The sequence below is a fragment of the Cricetulus griseus genome, chromosome 5, assembly GCF_003668045.3.
Source record: "Cricetulus griseus strain 17A/GY chromosome 5, alternate assembly CriGri-PICRH-1.0, whole genome shotgun sequence".
NCBI lineage: Eukaryota > Metazoa > Chordata > Mammalia > Rodentia > Cricetidae > Cricetulus > Cricetulus griseus.
The window spans coordinates 13,474,739-13,491,677 of record NC_048598.1 but is presented as its reverse complement, the minus strand read 5'-3'; the positions used below and the strand labels follow the sequence as shown (position 1 = coordinate 13,491,677).

Genomic DNA, 16,939 nt, shown 5'->3' with positions numbered 1-16,939 from the left:
TTTGATATGGGATTGGGCTGGGGCCAGCTGTGAGCCAGGGATGTCTTCTTTTGTTATGGGAATAGGGTCTGATTGGTGGGGATTTAAGTGGAGAATCTTTGTTTGTTTGAGACTGGGTCTCCCTGAGTGCTGGGATTAAGGCTGAGCTACCGTGCTCAGCAGCGAACAAATCTTAAATGTTGTCAGCAACTTTAATTATGTGAGAAGCACACATTTTTCATTCCTACAGTTTCTAGCGCATCTGGTTAGCATACCCCTCCCTACTCATCCTTGAGCTGAGCTTAAGCTGAATTCTACCTGTGTAACAGTGTTTCCTAAACACGCTTAGCAAGTTCTAGGACAGGCTCCAAAGCTACACAGAGAACCCTGGCTCAATGGTGTCGTCTCCCCCTCCCGCCCCCACCCAAGGGAAAAAAAAACTAAACAAGCTTAGTAGGCCCTTTATAACACCAAGTTATCACTCTCCTTTATGGGTTGCTTTCAACACGTGGGTCCCAGGAATACAACTTCGGGCTTGGTGTCAAGTGCTCTCTCCCAGCCCTATTTGATGGGAAGCAGATGTCACATGAAGTTCAGGTAGTCTCAACCATGACCTTGAATCCCTGAGAGAAACCATACTGCCTTTTCTCAGGCACACCCATATCCACCAAGTCTTCGACATCCTCTCTTTCAAAACCTTCCAGGATGCCACCACCAAGTCCAAGCCCCTCTGTCAGGGTACAGTTAGCTTACTAAACGGTTCCTTCCTGTTTGTATTGACAGAGCAGCCGAGTAACCTCATCCAACGTCATCCCATCGTCTCCTTTGGCTTAACTCCCTGCAGGCTTCCATCCATCCAGGGTTCATGCAGGTCCTCTAATGCCCGGCACACTCTGGCTCCCAATCTGTGCTCTTCTGCTGTAGCCACACCCACACCGTCATATGGTGCCTGGAGCACAGCAGGCTGTCTGCACTGACTGGGACCAATGGGACCCGACACACTTTTCTCTCCCACCACATTGCTTCTGTCTTTTTCTTCAGGACTTTACTTGAAAGACATCTTACTGATGTCTTTATCTCCATTTGTGTTCTCTTTAGCATTTCTCTCACTAGAATGCAGCCCCATGGCTATGGGTGTTATTGTTTGTCAGTTCTGTAGCACCTCTTGGTACCTAGGAGCAGCTCCATAAATACTAGATGAGGGAGGCGAAGGGGGGTGGGGGTGGGGTGGGGCAGGGGCTGCTGGAGAGTACCTAACTAGAAACTAGCAGTTGGCCCAGAACCTGGATTTTTAAAATTTTTATGTGCATTGGGTTTGCCTCCGTGTATTGTGTGAGGGTGTCAGATCCCCTGGAACTAGAGTTAACAGTTGTGAGTTGCCATGTGGGTGCTGGGAATTGGAACCTGGGTCCTCTGGAAGAGCAGCCAGTGCTCTTAATCACTGAGTCATCTCTCCAACCCTGAGCCTGGTTCTTTGTAAACTCTGCAAGGAATGTCTATGTGCTTGGATTTTCAGAATTCTAGTTTTTGTTTTAGTTATGGAGCCTATCCTGGGACTCTCTTTGTAAATCAGGCTGGCCTCAAACTCACAGAGATCTGCCTGTCTCTGCCTCCTAAGTGCTGGTACTAAAGGCAAGCACCAACACTGGTGTTTATTGGGTATTTTATATCAGCCCTTGTATTGTTGTATATTTTCATTTAACTCTTAAATCTATTACATATTAAGGTTATAGAAGCTTAAAGACTGGAAGGCAAGGGTGTAGCACAGTGTAGAATGTCTAGGCCCTGGGTTCAATGATCAGTCCTAAACACAATTGAAAAACAGTAAGGTCAGGGCATGCTAAGGCACACCAACACTTGGGAAGCAGAGGCAGGTTTGAGGCCAGCCTGGTCTTCTTATCAAATTCCAGGCTATCTAGGTCTACATAGAGACCCTGTCTCAAAAACAAAAACAAAAACAGGCTAGAGAGACAGCTCAGCAGTTTGAGTACTTGTTGGCCTGGCAGAGAGGACTGAAGTCTCGAGTCCCTGCACCCACATTGCTCACGACGAAGCCTAATTCCAGTTCTAGGGGATCTGATGCCCTCTTCTGACTTGTCTGGACACCTGTCACCAAAGTGTTGCATAGCCATGCCTGCAAGCAAAACACCCATATAGATATTCTCCTGGGTATTTTAGGTGGTTTGTTTTCTTTTTTTTGGAGACAGGGTCTCTTTATGCAGACCTGCCTGTCTTCTGTCTTTTGCCTTTCCAGTGCTGGAATTACAGGTGTGTACCACTCTGCCCTGCTCAGATGCACTTTGGGGGGAGTGAAAGCTGAATGAAATTAATGGAAAAAGTGGGACAGGTACATTTAATCCCAGCACTCGAGGAGGCAGAGGCAGGCAGATCTCTGAGTTCGAGGTCAGCCTGATCTACAGAGCGAGTGCCAGGACAGCTAGGGCTACACAGAGAAACCCTGTCTCAAAAAACTAAAAAAGTGGGAGGTAGGGGAATAAACTAAGAGGCGGTGAGCATGCTTATTTCTGCTGTCTGCGGGGGCGATGGGTGTTCATGTGGCGGCCCCAGCTGAGGTTGTGAGTGTTCTCTTATTGCTTACCTTATTCATAGAGGGGGACCTCTACGTTGATGCTCAGAGTGGCTGAGCTTAGTCAAACTCGTTTTCTTGGGAATGTTTCTGCCTTCCCAACACTGTAATCACAGGTAGCTCCTCATGAAAACCTGCATTTACTTGGCTTGTGGGGATAGGGTATTCAGTCCTGATGCTTGCCCGGAAGCTGCTGAGTCACCGAATCTCCTTAGCACCAGTGTGATTGCACTCAGGCTTCCTACCCCAATCTTTTTCCAGTGTTACTACTTCTGGCAAAGTTAGGCACTCTAGTTTTGGTTTGCTCTATCAGACATGGTCCTAGGTTTTAGTAGTGTTGTTGGTAATGAAGCCCAGACTCCACTTGCAGTGTGGTCTCGGGCACCCTACTCCATGCAGTCACTGAAAAGGACATACTTCAGAGTCTGGCAGGTCTTCAGGGTACTTGGGACTTTGAATTTATTCTCTCATAGTAACAGTGCAATGAAATTTTAACACTTGCATAACGTTTAAGTTTCCAAATTCCTTTCTAGAAGTTTTTTGTAGCAGTATTAAACACTTTTTAAAAAGGCTATGTGCAGGTCGGGCGTTCGTGGTGCACATCTTTAATCTCAGCACTCAGGAGGCAGAGGCAGGAGGATTTCTGTGACTTTGAGGTCAGACTGGTCTACAGAACGAGTTCCAGGACAGGCTCCAAAGCAATACAGAGAAACCCTGTCTCCAAACACCAAAAAAAAAAAAAAAAAAAAAAAAAAGCTTATGTGCTTGTTTTGCCTGCAAGTATCTGTGTACCACATTTGTGCCTTGGTGCCTGAGGAGACCAGAAGGCAGTTTTGGATCCCCAGATCTGGAGTCAGATTGCTGTGAGCTGACGTGTGGGTGCTGAGAATTGAAACCAGGGTCTCCGGAAGAGAACCAGTGCTCTCCGCTGCTGAGCCATCTCTCCAGCCCTGTAAACATTTACCCTGACAACTCTAGATTTTTCAATCTTTTCTGTACTCTCAGGAACTGTAACTTTTTATTTTTTGGTTTTTCAAGACAGGGTTTCTCTGTGTAACAGCCCTAGCCCTAGCTGTCCTGAACTCACTCTGTAGACCACACTAGCCTTGAACTCAGAGATTCGCCTACCCCCCCCCCCCCAGGGCTGGGATTAAAGGCATGCACCACCACCTCCTGGCAACTGGTGACTTCTTAAAGCTCCCTTTTTCATGATGAATGTGGTGACCAACACACCAACCAGGAGTTCCAGCCTACATAGACATCTCAAAAACAAAACAAAGGCTCCAAGAGTGGTACTTTTATTTTTGAAATTGTATGGGGGCGGGGGTAGACAACACCACAGCATGCACACTGAAGTAGGACAATTTTTAAATCAGTTCTTGAGCTAGGCCTAGTGGCGCACGCCTTTAGTCCCAGCACTCATGAGGCAGAGGCAGGCGCATCTCTGTGAGTTCGAGACCAGTCTGGTCTACAAGAGCTAGTTCCAGGACAGCCTCCAAAGCCAGAGAAACCCTGTCTTGAACAAAACAAACAAGTCTTACCTGTGGCATAATCAAAGACTGCTGTCTGAGAGCCAGCTGATGCTACATATAACAAAATCCTGTATTAAAACAAAACTGGGTGGTGGTGGTGCATGCCTTTCTTTAATCCCAGCATTTAGGAGGCAGAGGCAGGTGGATCTCTTGAGTTAGGACAGTCTGTTTTACAGTTTCAGGACAGCAAGGGCTGTTACATGGAGAAACCCTGTCTTGAAAAACCAAAAGACAAAATGTACCAACAGTTTAAAAACTGTATTGATTAGTCCAAGAGACTTTCTGGAGACAGGGTTTTTCTATGCAACCCTGGCTGTCTTGGAACTCTGTAGACCAGACTCAAATCTGCTTGCCTGCCTCCAGATTGCTGGCACAAACCATGCCCAGCTTGTCCAAGATTTTCTTAGAAACAACTCATGTAACCCAGGCTGGTCTTGAACTAAGCATAGTTCAGGGATGTGGCTAAGAGTAACTCCAAACTTCTAGGCCTATCTCTGTATCTTGAGTGCCTGAGTGTTGGGATTACAAGGATGAGCCACCACACCCAGTCGGTACTACCACCTGGTTCCAGCCAATTTTCATAAACACCTATAATCTAGTTTCTGCAAAAACAAAAAAAAAACCCACCAGATACTGCCCTTGTTGACTATAGTCTGTTTTCGGCCCAAAGATTAGTATTTCATTTCCTTCAGTGTTATTAGTGCCCATCACCACACATTTTACCTTAAACATTGCAATGCTAATTAAAACGGGTTAATGAATGTTTGGTGCTTGAATAACTTAAAAAAAAAAAAAAAAAAAAAAAAGCAAGACCAGTGGGCAGTGGTGAAGCACTGGGGAAGGAGATCCCTGTGAGTTTGAGGCCAGCCTGGTCTACAAAGTTCCAGTACAGCTAGGACTGTTGCAGTGAGAAACCATATTAGATATTTGATAGTATGTGCCTATGATTGTACTCTGGGTTTCTCCAGACACTCCAGCTGATGACTTTGTTTTTCTATGTCTCTCAAGAGGCTTTTTGGAGACAGGGTTTCTCTGTGTAGCCTTGGCTATCCTGGACCTCAATCTGTACACCAGGTTGGCCTCAAACTCAGAGATCCAACTGCCTCTACCTCCTGAATGCTGGGATTAAAAGTATGTGACACCACTGCCTTGCTTCTCAAGAGTTTTGTCTCACACAAAAGCTGATAATCACTGGATATTAAATTTTTATCTGTGAGATTAATAATAAAGACCAAAAGCAGGTATAGTTTAATGTATTTTAATAGCAAACTTACAGGAACAGCACAGAAGACAGACAACATTAAAAACATGTACTTGCATGTAGGACAACTCAGTTAGAAAAGTATAGTGAATGGATGGAATCTACTGTATGATAAAAATGCTACAAACACCATTTAGTTGCCGTCAATAAGAAATTTACTTATTTTAAAAAAATCCAAATGCTGGCATTGTCCAGAAAATTTTAACAGGTTTATTTATAATTGTTATAAAGTTGAACTGTTGAAATGTGTTCACTGAAACATTTTGCTTGCATTAATGCTTTACATCTTGCATTTATATTAAAAATTCACACACAAATGAAAATGGAAAAACTGCCAATACCTGATTTCTGTCCCCTATTTTTCCACTCGCAATCATATACTTAGGTACCTTTTGACCCCATGGAAAAAATATCTAACATTCAGAACTACTGATAACAGGAAGAGGAAAAAAATTTTTGAGAATGAAATGTTTCCCCTCATAGTGGACTTTTAAGCACGTTCTCCGCGTATGCGGCGTGCTAGCTGGATATCTTTTGGCATAATTGTTACACGTTTGGCGTGGATAGCACACAGGTTGGTATCTTCAAAAAGGCCAACCAGATAGGCCTCACTTGCCTCCTGCAAAATAAAGAAAAATTACTATTGTTTCCAACACTTATATAATAGTAAAACCCTTTACAAACTTACTTTTTTATCACAACTTAATTTATCAAATGTTCACATCACACGGTGTACACACACACCCACACACACCAAAAACTATCAAAATGCTTAGGCTCATACCCCACCTCCCTTTTGGACAAGATTTCTCTGTGTAGCCCTGGATGTCCTGAAACTTGCTTTGTAGACCAGGATATCTCCCCTGGAATGCCAGGATTAAAATGCATTCACCACCACCATCCAGCATAAGTTCATAAATTTTTATAAAATCATACAAAGCACCAAGACACTTCAAAGAAACCAATTCTAACATTCCCACCCTTACAGAGGGAATTGTATGCAGCCCAACACCTCTCCAAAGGCTGACACCAACCACGGCAGCAGCAATAAGAACAGGTCCCCCTCACCTCTGAGCCTGTCCACATTCTTATACTTTGAACCTTGTTCTTGTTCTCCTTTCAGTTCTACAGGAGTACTTAAGGAAGGGTTCCAGAATACATCATCGATTGGTTGACTTATCTGTGTAACCAGCTTCAAAGTACTTTCTTCCAAATCCTCAATGCATAATGGTGTTTCCTGCCCTCTAGAATGCTGATCCTGTTTCCCCTCTCCTTTCACTGTAAGATTTCCCAGGGCATTTTTTTGAGACTGGGCTCTCGAGCCTGTCCTGAGCAGAATTCACTTTGTAGATGAGGCTGGCCTGGAACTCAAGAGATCCACCTGCCTCTGCTTCCTGAGTCCTGGGATTAAAGCCGGGCACCAACACTGCCCAGCTCCCCAGGGCATTACCACCCCAAACTTGCTAGCTGCATGAACCATTAATTGACAATTGTAACGAGACATGAGAGAACCCAAAGTTTGGGACCCCTGCCTACAACTCAAATGCTGGCATTATTTGTTCCCTGGGATCCACAGGATGGAAGGCGGCTAGCCAACTTCTGCAGGTTGTTCTGAGTGGAATGTATACATACACACACAAATAAATAGCTTCATTTTAAAAGATGTTCCTACGATTCCCAGGATAGGAATTGGAGTACAATGTAGCCTAGTGGCATCCCCTTTCACCAATACGTCACACAACAAAACTAAGATTCTGCTTTATATATATACTAACAAAGGAAGTGAAGAGGAATATGGTTCAACATAAAATATACACATCTGGAAAGTTTTTATAAATTACTTTGTGCATGCTAAGCAAGCACTCTACCACTGGTGCTGCCCTTCGTTCACATTGGTAACTTCGTCCTTTGTGTATGTATGGATTTGAGTGGGAAGGCATTGTGTGTACACACAGAAGCCAGAGAGCAACCTCAGGAGCCACCTGTGTGTGTGCATGAGAGGAGATGAAATTGGGTTCCTTTGTCAGTTCTTATCACATTATTTACTGGGACAGAGCTCCTTATCAAAACTGGAGCCCCTTCAATTTAGCTAGGTTGGTAAGCCAGCAAGCTCCAAGGATCTGCCTATCTCCAATTCTCTGGCACTGAGATGAAAGACACTGTGCCCCTTTCTGTGTGTACTGGGGATTTCAACCCAGGTCCTCATGCTGGTATGATAAGCACTTTAATGACTGAACCATCTTCCCAGTCTCACCTTGTTTTTTGAGACAGAGTCCAGCACAGAAACTTGGAACTAGTGAGCCAGGCTATGCAGGTTAACCATTGAGCCCCTGTTCTCAGTGTATTTACAAGCACCTACCACACAGCTTTTTACATGGGTGTTAGGGATTGAATTCAGGCCTCCATGTTTGCAAGACAAGCACTTAAGGAAGCTAACTCTACAGCCCCATCTTCATCCATAAGGAATCCTTAGTATCATACTTCTATAAAAATCTAGCTTCATGCAAAATTTACTATTCCTATGTCTTTAACACTTAGGAGTCTTAATATCCAAGTTCTGGCTCAAAAAGGATTCCTTGAAGGAACACGTTCTTGGTAATTAAGTTATACCTCAGTTCCTGTGCATTCACACCAGTCAGCTTTATTTTTTTATTTTCTTGGTTTTCTGAGACGGGTTTCTCTGTGTCTTTGGAGGCTGTCCTGGAACTAGCTCTTGTAGACCAGACTCGTCTCGAACTCACAGACACCCGCCTGCCTCTGCCTCCCGAGTGCTGGGATTAAAGGCATGCGCCACCAATGCCCGGCCCAGTCAGCTTTTAATACCCTTCAGTTAACTTGCTAAGAGATATCTCATTCCATGTAACGCTTGGTTCTCATGTACATGTTCAGTGCTTGTTAGTTTGCTTTTTATACCTAACCCTCATTAAATCTTCTCCAGCTCTGCCTACAGTAGGACTCTACCTACTCTGGAGGGTGAAACAGGAGATCCATGTGTTCAAGGCTAGCTTGGACAACTTAGCAAGACCCTGCCTCAAAGATATTAACAAAAATCTGTTCTGGGAGTACCACTGGGGTCATGTATCTGAGACTGTTTGCTTCTAGGGGTTGTGTTCTGGAAGATTACTGAACACACATATATTCCCAAATCTTTTACCAAATGCTCCTAAATCCCTTTATAGCACTAAAATTATAAAGGGGGTCCAGCAGGGTATAAAATGCCTTCAATCCCAGCAGGGAATCTGACTTCTAAGCCAAGGTCTAAATAGTAAGACCCTGTATCAAAATAAACACTTGTCACATTAATTTTTAACACAAGGAATACAATTTTGAAATGGTAAGAAAAAGCAACTTATGAATAGATATTAATTTATTTATAACATTGCTGCTTTTCGAGACAGGGTTTCTCTGTGTAGCCCTGGCTCTTCCGCAAATTCCCTCTGAAGTCTAGGCTGGCCTTGCAGTCAGATCAGCCTGCCTCTGCCTCCTGAGAGTGCTGGGATTAAAGACTGTGAACTGCCACACCTAGCATATTTATAGTCTGACTCTGCTTCAATACTGTCCATTCTTAATATAAAAACATTTTAGTTCAAGCTCTCTGACTTGGGGTAAAAGCTAAGCATTATTACATTGGTCAGTTCCCAATTATCCGCAATCTCTCTACCTCTTGGAGCTACATTCATACTCCTTTTCCTTCAGTTGTTTCGTCATCTCTACAACTCTCATTACTGCCAACCATGATCTGAACACATTAAATGGAAAAGCTAGAAGTAAACACTTTATTTTTATTGAGGCTAGGTTTCAATTTAGCCCATGCTAGCCTTAAATCATTTTCCCACCACAGCCTCCAGTCTTAGGGATACAGGTGTGAGCCATCATACCTGACACACATTTCATAAAATTTAAACTTTTTATTAACAGTATACTCTGCCAGCAATGCAAGCTAGCACCTCAGGAAGGTAGAGGCAAGAAAACTGCACGTTCAAGACAAGTTGGCCAGGCATGGTAATGCATACCTTTCATCCCTGCGCTGTGGAGTCAGAGGCAGGCAGATCTGTGACTTCAAGAACAACCAGACTACATAGAAAGACCGTCTCAAAAAAAAAAAAAAAAAACCACCCACATTAAAATAATGCTGGGGAATAGTTCAGTGTAGATAGAGTGCTTACCCAAGGAAGCAGGAGACGCTAGGTTTAAACTCTATTTAGGACTACAAAAGTGCATTGTTCTAACTGTACCACCTCCTTTACTGTTGCAGTCTGATATTGTGTCTAAGTTATAAATTACTACTTAATGCACATAAAACCACCTGACCACCCAGGTTATACATAGGATTTGAAATCATCCAGTTTTGGGGATCTTTTGGGGATTTTTGGAATGTTGGAGGGACAGAGAAGCTATCTTTGAGTTAGTTATGTAATTAAAAAGATTAATGTATTATCTGTGCATGCATGTGCATCATATCCATGCAATAATGCCAGTGTGCAAGGCCCAGAGGGTAGATCCCTTGACCTGTTGTTACAGGTGGCTGTGAGCTGCCTGACAGATGGGAAATAAAGGACAAGCAGCAGTGCTTTTAACCAGAGGCATCTATCTCAGTGCCTAAACTCTTTTAAGACAGGGTTTCTCTGTGTAGGTTTGGAGCCTATCCTGGAACGCGCTTTGTAGACCAGGCTGATCTCAAACTCAAGACGTGCCGGCCTTAGCCTCCAAGTTCTAGGATTAAAGGCCTGTGCCACCATGCCCAGTTGTCTTCTTTTTAAGTCAGGATCACAAACAATGTGTCATCCCAGGCTAGTCTTGAACTAGCTATCAGCCCATGCTGATGTTGATTCATAACCTTCCTGCCACTATTCTCGAGTGTTGGCATTACAGACCAGCAAGCCCCATCACGCCCAACTTAAATTGTGTAATTCTAAAGCCAAAAATAGAGTAACTTGTTTTTAAGAGACTAGGTCTCACTGTGTAGCCCAGGCTACAACACCCTTGCCTCAGGCTCTCTTGTGAATTATAAATGTTGTGAGTCATGACATATTAAAGTGTTGTTTGAAATCTTACCTCATCTGCCTGCTTCTATATCCCACTTCTACTAGCAAATGCAAATGACTATCTTTTTTGTGTTGTGTACTAGGGACTAAACTAAACCTAGGGCCACTTTTATGCCAGCCTCAGGAGGCAATGGCAGATAGACCTCAGTTCAAGGTCAGCCTGATCTACGACAGCCAGGGCTACTCAGAGAAAAGTGTGTGTGTGTTCAGGGCGGGGAGTTGCCTAGTATGCACAAGGCTCTGGAGTTAACCCTAAGTACCACATAAAACAGGCATGGCAGTGCATGCCTATAATCCATCTTCAGGTGGATGCTGGAGAGTCAGGAGTTCAAGGTCACCCTCAACTACACAGCTGGCTAATATTTTGGAATAAACCTAAATTAAAAAAAAAAACACTCAAAAAGTACGCATTTTACTAAAAAAAAAAAAAATCAGTCACTGTTAACTGTAACCAATTAATAGTGGTAAGGTACATTCACACATGAATGACTTAAAACCCCAAAAGAATTCTCCCACCAAAATATGCTATCTCTTTTTGGGGTTCTTAGTAATTGTGATTTGCTCACAGGAATTTATAAGCAGCTAAGGAACAACATGGGAAGATTTTGGTAACTGAAATTTCAGTCATTTCAATCCCCGAATTTAATGGATGCCTATTCCTGGAATTCACCAATAAAATGAAGCTTAGCCTAACCATAGAAACAGCCCGACCAATTATATGCCTGAGTGGAATCCACCTATCAAATCTTTCTCATCCATAAAGCAAAAGCTAGGACAGCAACAGCAACCCTGAACTCCTCCAATGTTGATGTGCAGCAGTGCCCAGCAACACACATTTAACCCACCCTGTGCTTTTTGACTATGCTGTGAGTTTTACCACATTCTGCTACAGGTTAATTATATCTATGTATTTGTCAAGTACTTTATACAACTGTCTCCAGAACACTGTTCCCAACATTAGACCTAAGATTAAATTCACATTATGCTTTCTATTTAATTTGAACTATACAGTTTCCTTTCAAACCACAAGTGTTCAAGTCCATTTTCCTTTACACACCCACTTATAACATGTAACTCTTGAATATTGCCTATTCTATTTAGACATTAAACTATATCCTAATTTGCTTCTTTACATCCAGAAAGACATTTCTTCATCACTACTAATAGAAAGTGGCTACAAATAGAATTCTAGTTCTATATCCTAATGACCTGTAGCACCCACAAAACAACCCAGAGTTAAGCACTGTTTTTTTTTGTTTTGTTTTTGGGGGTGGTGGTGGTGGTGGTGGTTTCAAGACAGGGTTTCTCTGTGTAGCTTTGGAGCCTATCCTGGCACTCACTCTGGAGACCAGGCTGGCCTCCAACTCACAGAGATCCGCCTGCCTCTGCCTCCTGAGTGTTGGGATTAAAGGCGTGCGCCACCAATGCCCAGCCTGTTTTTAATGCAATGTTAGAAAAATAATTATGTCAGGCAGTGGTGGTGCATGCCTTTAATCCTAGCACTTGGGAGGAAGAAGCAAGCAGATCTCAGTAAGTTCGAGGCCAGCCTACTCTACAAAGTGAGTTCCAGGACAGCTGGGACTGTTACACAGAGAAATCCTGCTCCAAAAAACCTAAATAAACAAGTAAACAAACAAAGCATAACAACTGTATTAGGCTTTAGAATCAAATTAGGATTTTAATTTTTATGTGCATAACCTTGAATCATTTTTAGGTTTCTCAAAACGGGCTTTCTATGTGTAATCCTGGCTGTCCTGGAACTCTGGCTCTGCCTCCCAAGGGCTGTAATTAAAGACCACCACTACTCGGCTTACCTTTAAATTTCATCAAGAGCGAATCACTACCTCACAGACTTAAAACAAGAAAGACGTGCAAATCATCAACAAAAACAGGGTCTTCCCACCCATCTATTTACCTGCAAAGCACCAATAGCTGCACTCTGGAAGCGCAGATCTGTTTTGAAGTCCTGAGCAATTTCTCGAACCAGACGCTGGAAGGGGAGCTTGCGAATCAGAAGTTCAGTGGATTTCTGATAGCGTCTGATTTCACGGAGTGCCACAGTACCAGGCCTTCAAAAGTTAACATTAAAAAGTTGTTACTAAACACACACAACACAACAGTAGTCAGTTTTAAAGAAATACATGAACTCTAAACCATTCTTGAGCGCCCCATTTCACAGATCAGTTTTATGACCTGAATATTCAAATCTGTTGAGATCACTTTTTTTTTTTGGTTTTTCAAGACAGGGTTTCCCTGTGTAGCTTTGGAGACTGTCCTGGAACTAGCTCTTGTCGACCAGGCTGGTCTCGAACTCAGAGATCCACCTGCCTCTGCCTCCCAAGTGCTGGGATTAAAGGCGTGCGCCACCACCGCCCTTCGAGATCACAAAAAACAAAACAAAACAAACACAAAGTGGCAGTTTATGAAAGCACCATATTCATTTTATCTGTTCACCCACCCCCGAATCTTGACCTGAGAACCACACCTGAGTGTGGTATTGAATACTTGCACCAGGACTCAGGAGGCAGAGGCAGGAGGCTTGATACCAGCCTGATCTACATAATGAATTCCAGGCAAGGATAGGTTAGAGTGAGCCCCGCCTTAAAAACAAACAAACAAACAAGACTTGGGAGCATATTCGAAGTTAGGCTGGCAATAAAGACATCTTCCCAGTTTAAGCAACACTTTCTGTTGCCCCATCTGTGCCTTAGGTTTTAAAGTCCTAAAAGAGTTACCAACATAATTTACAACGATTCACTTAAAACACTCGTATTTGATCTCCCAGTATTGTATCACCAGTCATGAATGACTGAATTTGAAAACTTGATTTCACATTGTTTCTCCCACATGAAAAATTTTCTAAAATTAAGTCATTGTCTATAATACTTTTTTTTTTTAACTTGGGAAGCTTTATTGGGGGAAGAGAGTGGGAAAGATAAGAGAGAAAACAAATCCTTTAACCCCTAAATTTGACTTATTTCAACTCTATGAGCTGTTCACTGTACAATCTGTCTATGCAAATTTGGGCAACTTATGCCCTCTAATGGCAGATGTCCTTAACAACAGTGCTTACATAAAAATAAAATGAGGGAGTAAAGGAGGGAAAAACCCAAGTAATTATGACCAAGAGACTTTCTTTACTAGTCTCCCTAAGGTACTACACTTTACCACAAGTGTGGGTCAACCAAAACAAAAAGTATGTGTAAAAACACAACCATTTTTATGTGCCTGTATACACATATGAAACCATTTCATACTTAAAATGCTAATGGTTAAAATGTTAATGTGTCCTACTACCAGTTGAGAACCGCGTCCCTTTAGAATTTAGATCAGATTACAACTTCAAAATGTTATCAATAAAGCCTGACACTAAGTTACATGTATTCATAAATGAACATATGCACGTGTATTTTCAAGCAGCAGTAAACATTCAGAAGGAAAACATCTTTCCCTCACCTTCCTGTTAAATTACATGGACATACTGTTTAGACACTGTCCTATTCCTCCCCCTTTTATAAATACCTGTAACGATGAGGTTTTTTCACCCCTCCAGTAGAGGGCGCACTCTTGCGAGCGGCTTTTGTAGCCAGTTGTTTCCTGGGTGCTTTACCACCGGTGGATTTGCGGGCAGTCTGCTTTGTACGAGCCATGGTAAGAGCACCTCCTTACTTACCTACCAGTATTAAAAAAAAAAAAATCATATTCAACTAAAACATACATTTTCTTGCCAGAAGCCACCCCCTAAAAAAAAAAAAAATCCCAGAAACCTATCATTACTGAGAAAAAAAAAAGGCTGTTATATAATTAATTTGAAAGGGCGCAGGTTAGGTCTACTACCCAAATACGACTTAAAACAAACCGGAAAATTGTCAGCATTAATACTCATAACGCCAATTCCAAGCGACAAACGGCCAAAACCAGCGAGACCACCCCAATGGGTTTTAATTCAATTTCTTTAATTAAAGTAGAAATTAGAAATGCCTGCAAGCATTCGATCACAAACAAGTCAAACGAAAGAAGCCACAAACCACAGAAAGGTCGAGTCAAATTACAGCCAAAAAAAAAAAAAAGAAAGAAAAAAAGAAAAAAGGTTCCAGCGTCCCCCCCCCGTTCGCGCCCCCCGCCTCGCGCTCGGCAGTTGGATTGCTGTAAATATCTGTAAACATTCTTGAGGTTTCTATCTTTACGGTTATGTTGACAAAAAGGCGTCTCGAAAGACAAGAACAACAGCTATTGCCAGCGAGCATTCCACAAAGCCCGTCCTCCCGGGCTTCGCTATGCCAGCCGACTGCCCCGCACCCAGTCTTAATTAGCGCTCGACACCGGCCGCCCGGCCCACCCCAGCACCACATAAACTTTTGCTTCTGCCTCCCCCGGGTCCCCGGGTCCCGGGTCCCCGACCTGCCCTGCCCGGCCCGGCCCGGGCGCCCCGTGCCGGCAGCGAACGACTCGGCTCCCCAAGGCTAGCACAAAATGGAAACAATTGCAAAATGTATCCGACTCCCTTCCAAAGACACAAACAGCAAACCCTTCGAAAAATACCCCATCCCCTGCCACGTGCCGCTCTCCCCCAAATGCAAAAGTTCTTTTTTTCGTTATTTCGAATTTCATATGCATCAAGTTTCCTTTTTTTTCCTCCAAAAAAGGCAAAAAAATAAAAAAAAAGGTGCTTAAGATTTTTTTCCTCCTTCCATTTTAAAATGGGGAAGAGAGAAACGGGGGGGAAAAGAAACATGGTCGGTGACCAGAGAAGAGAGACAAGATGGTGAAGCTCAGCCACAACTGTGGGGAGGCAGCAAAAAGCGAGTTCGCCCGGGGCGGGAAGCGACGGCGATTTTACCCATTTCGCGCCCGACAAACTGCGGCCCGGGACCCGCAGGCGGCAGTTGAGGGGCTCGCGCGGGACCTGGTGAAGGTCTGGGGTCCCGGGAAGGGGCGGCGGGCGGGATTTCACCGAAGAAAGGAGAGCCCGCGGCGCGGGAGGGCCAGCAGGCTCGGCAGGCGGCGCGGCGGGGCCGCCGCCGGGCTGAGGCGGAGACGGAGAGCTGCCGCCGCCGCCGCCGCCGCCGCCGCCCGAGGAGAGGGAAACTCGCTCCCCGTCTCCGTGTCTGCGCCAAAAAGTTTGAGGGTCGAGCCCGAGGGGCTGCGGGGGCCCTCCGCGGCCCGCTACGGCAGCGCCGGCGGACGGGGCCCGGCTCCGGGAGAGCGGGCGGACGGAGAAACTTACCCCCCTTCTCCTTCGGCTGGAGCTCGGCAAGCGAGAGGCGGCGCTGGCGTTAGAGAGCGGCGGCGGCGGCGGCGACGGCTGCGAACACAATTGAAAGATGGCTGACACCGAGGCTACCCCCACACACGCCGCCCCGCCCCGCGCCGCGCCAGCCAATCACACACAATGGAGGGAAGGCTCGGCCCCGCCCCGGGGCCCGCGCGCCCGCCCCCCGCCCCTCCCCCCGCGCGCCCGTTCGCTGGCGCGCGCGCTCGCTCCTCCTCCACCCCCGCCCCCCCACCCCGCGCGCCGCCCGCCCCCGGCTCCCGCCGCCTCTCGCGGTGTGTACAAACACAAAAGACACGCCGAGGGGCCGCGGGGCCCGCCGAGACGCCGCCCGCCCCCGGCCCGGCCCGCGCTCGCTTCCCTCCCCGCCCGGGGCCAGCGCCACGGGGAGCCCCCGGAGCCCCGGCTCCCGGGGGTGGGGGGGTGAGGGATAAGGGGGGGTACCGAGGGGGCCCGTGGGGGATGGGAGGGCGGGCCGCGGGCCAGCGCCCGGCCTGCGGGGGGAGGGGCGCCGCCCCCGCGCGCGTCCCCGAGGCGCCCGCCCGCGTGGGGCGGGGAGAAGGCCGCGGCCCCGCGGTCGCCGCGCCCGGTGGACGAGGCGCCCGAGCCGGAAGCCGGCGAGTGGAAGCCCGAGGCCCGCGCCCACTCTCGGGCCGCGCCCGTTGCGCGCGGCAGGGGCGGGGCCCCGCGGTTCGCTTCCCGCCTAGCGCGGGCGCGGGGCGCGGGCGCGTCCGAGGGCCGGGCCAAATCGCCTGAGGACAAGCCCGTCGCGGACTCTACCCGGGAGAGGCGGGGCGGCCACTGCCAGCGCTGCTTCCCCGACGGCGGCGGCGGCGACACCGCGCTCACCCGCTCCTGCCTGGGCCGCCGTTCTTGATGCAAGATGGCTGTGTGTTGTGAGCCTCGGGAACAATGTGCAGCACAGCTGTCGCTGCGCACGGCCCGGCTGCCGGTCCAGCCCGAGTGGGCCGCTCAGCGAGCGGCCTCACCCTCCTCGGAAGATCGCTGTGGAAGGAGACTGTGACATAGCAGCTTAAGGCTGTCGCTGTAAGAGGCTGAAAACGGCAGGTACTAAGGAAGAGCTGCCGCAGGGCTTGCCGTGTTTCCCGCTTTCCAGCACCGCTCGGTAGCTTGAGCAGCACGGCGCAGCTCAGGTTGTCATTAGCTGACCCCCAGACGGTAGGGACCAGGCTTCACAGCCCTGGGTGAGGGCTTTCGGTACAAGAGAGATCCCATAGGGTTGTGAAGGAGATGCTGGAACAG

At 46.3% G+C, this 16,939-nt stretch overlaps 1 protein-coding gene across 1 annotated transcript; it reads right to left on the bottom strand.

Annotated features, from left to right (window-relative positions):
- Positions 1 to 5,340: 5,340 nt before the first annotated feature.
- On the bottom strand, positions 5,341 to 15,776 carry LOC100753137 (histone H3.3A). The gene is made up of 4 exons (XM_027418834.2): positions 15,632 to 15,776; positions 13,927 to 14,077; positions 12,320 to 12,473; positions 5,341 to 5,978 (listed from the first exon to the last, which is right to left on the bottom strand). Exons 2-4 carry the CDS (start codon positions 14,052 to 14,054, stop codon positions 5,850 to 5,852), a joined length of 411 nt encoding a protein of 136 aa, XP_027274635.1. The 5' UTR covers positions 14,055 to 14,077; positions 15,632 to 15,776; the 3' UTR covers positions 5,341 to 5,849.
- Between the last annotated feature and the right edge of the window lie 1,163 nt (positions 15,777 to 16,939).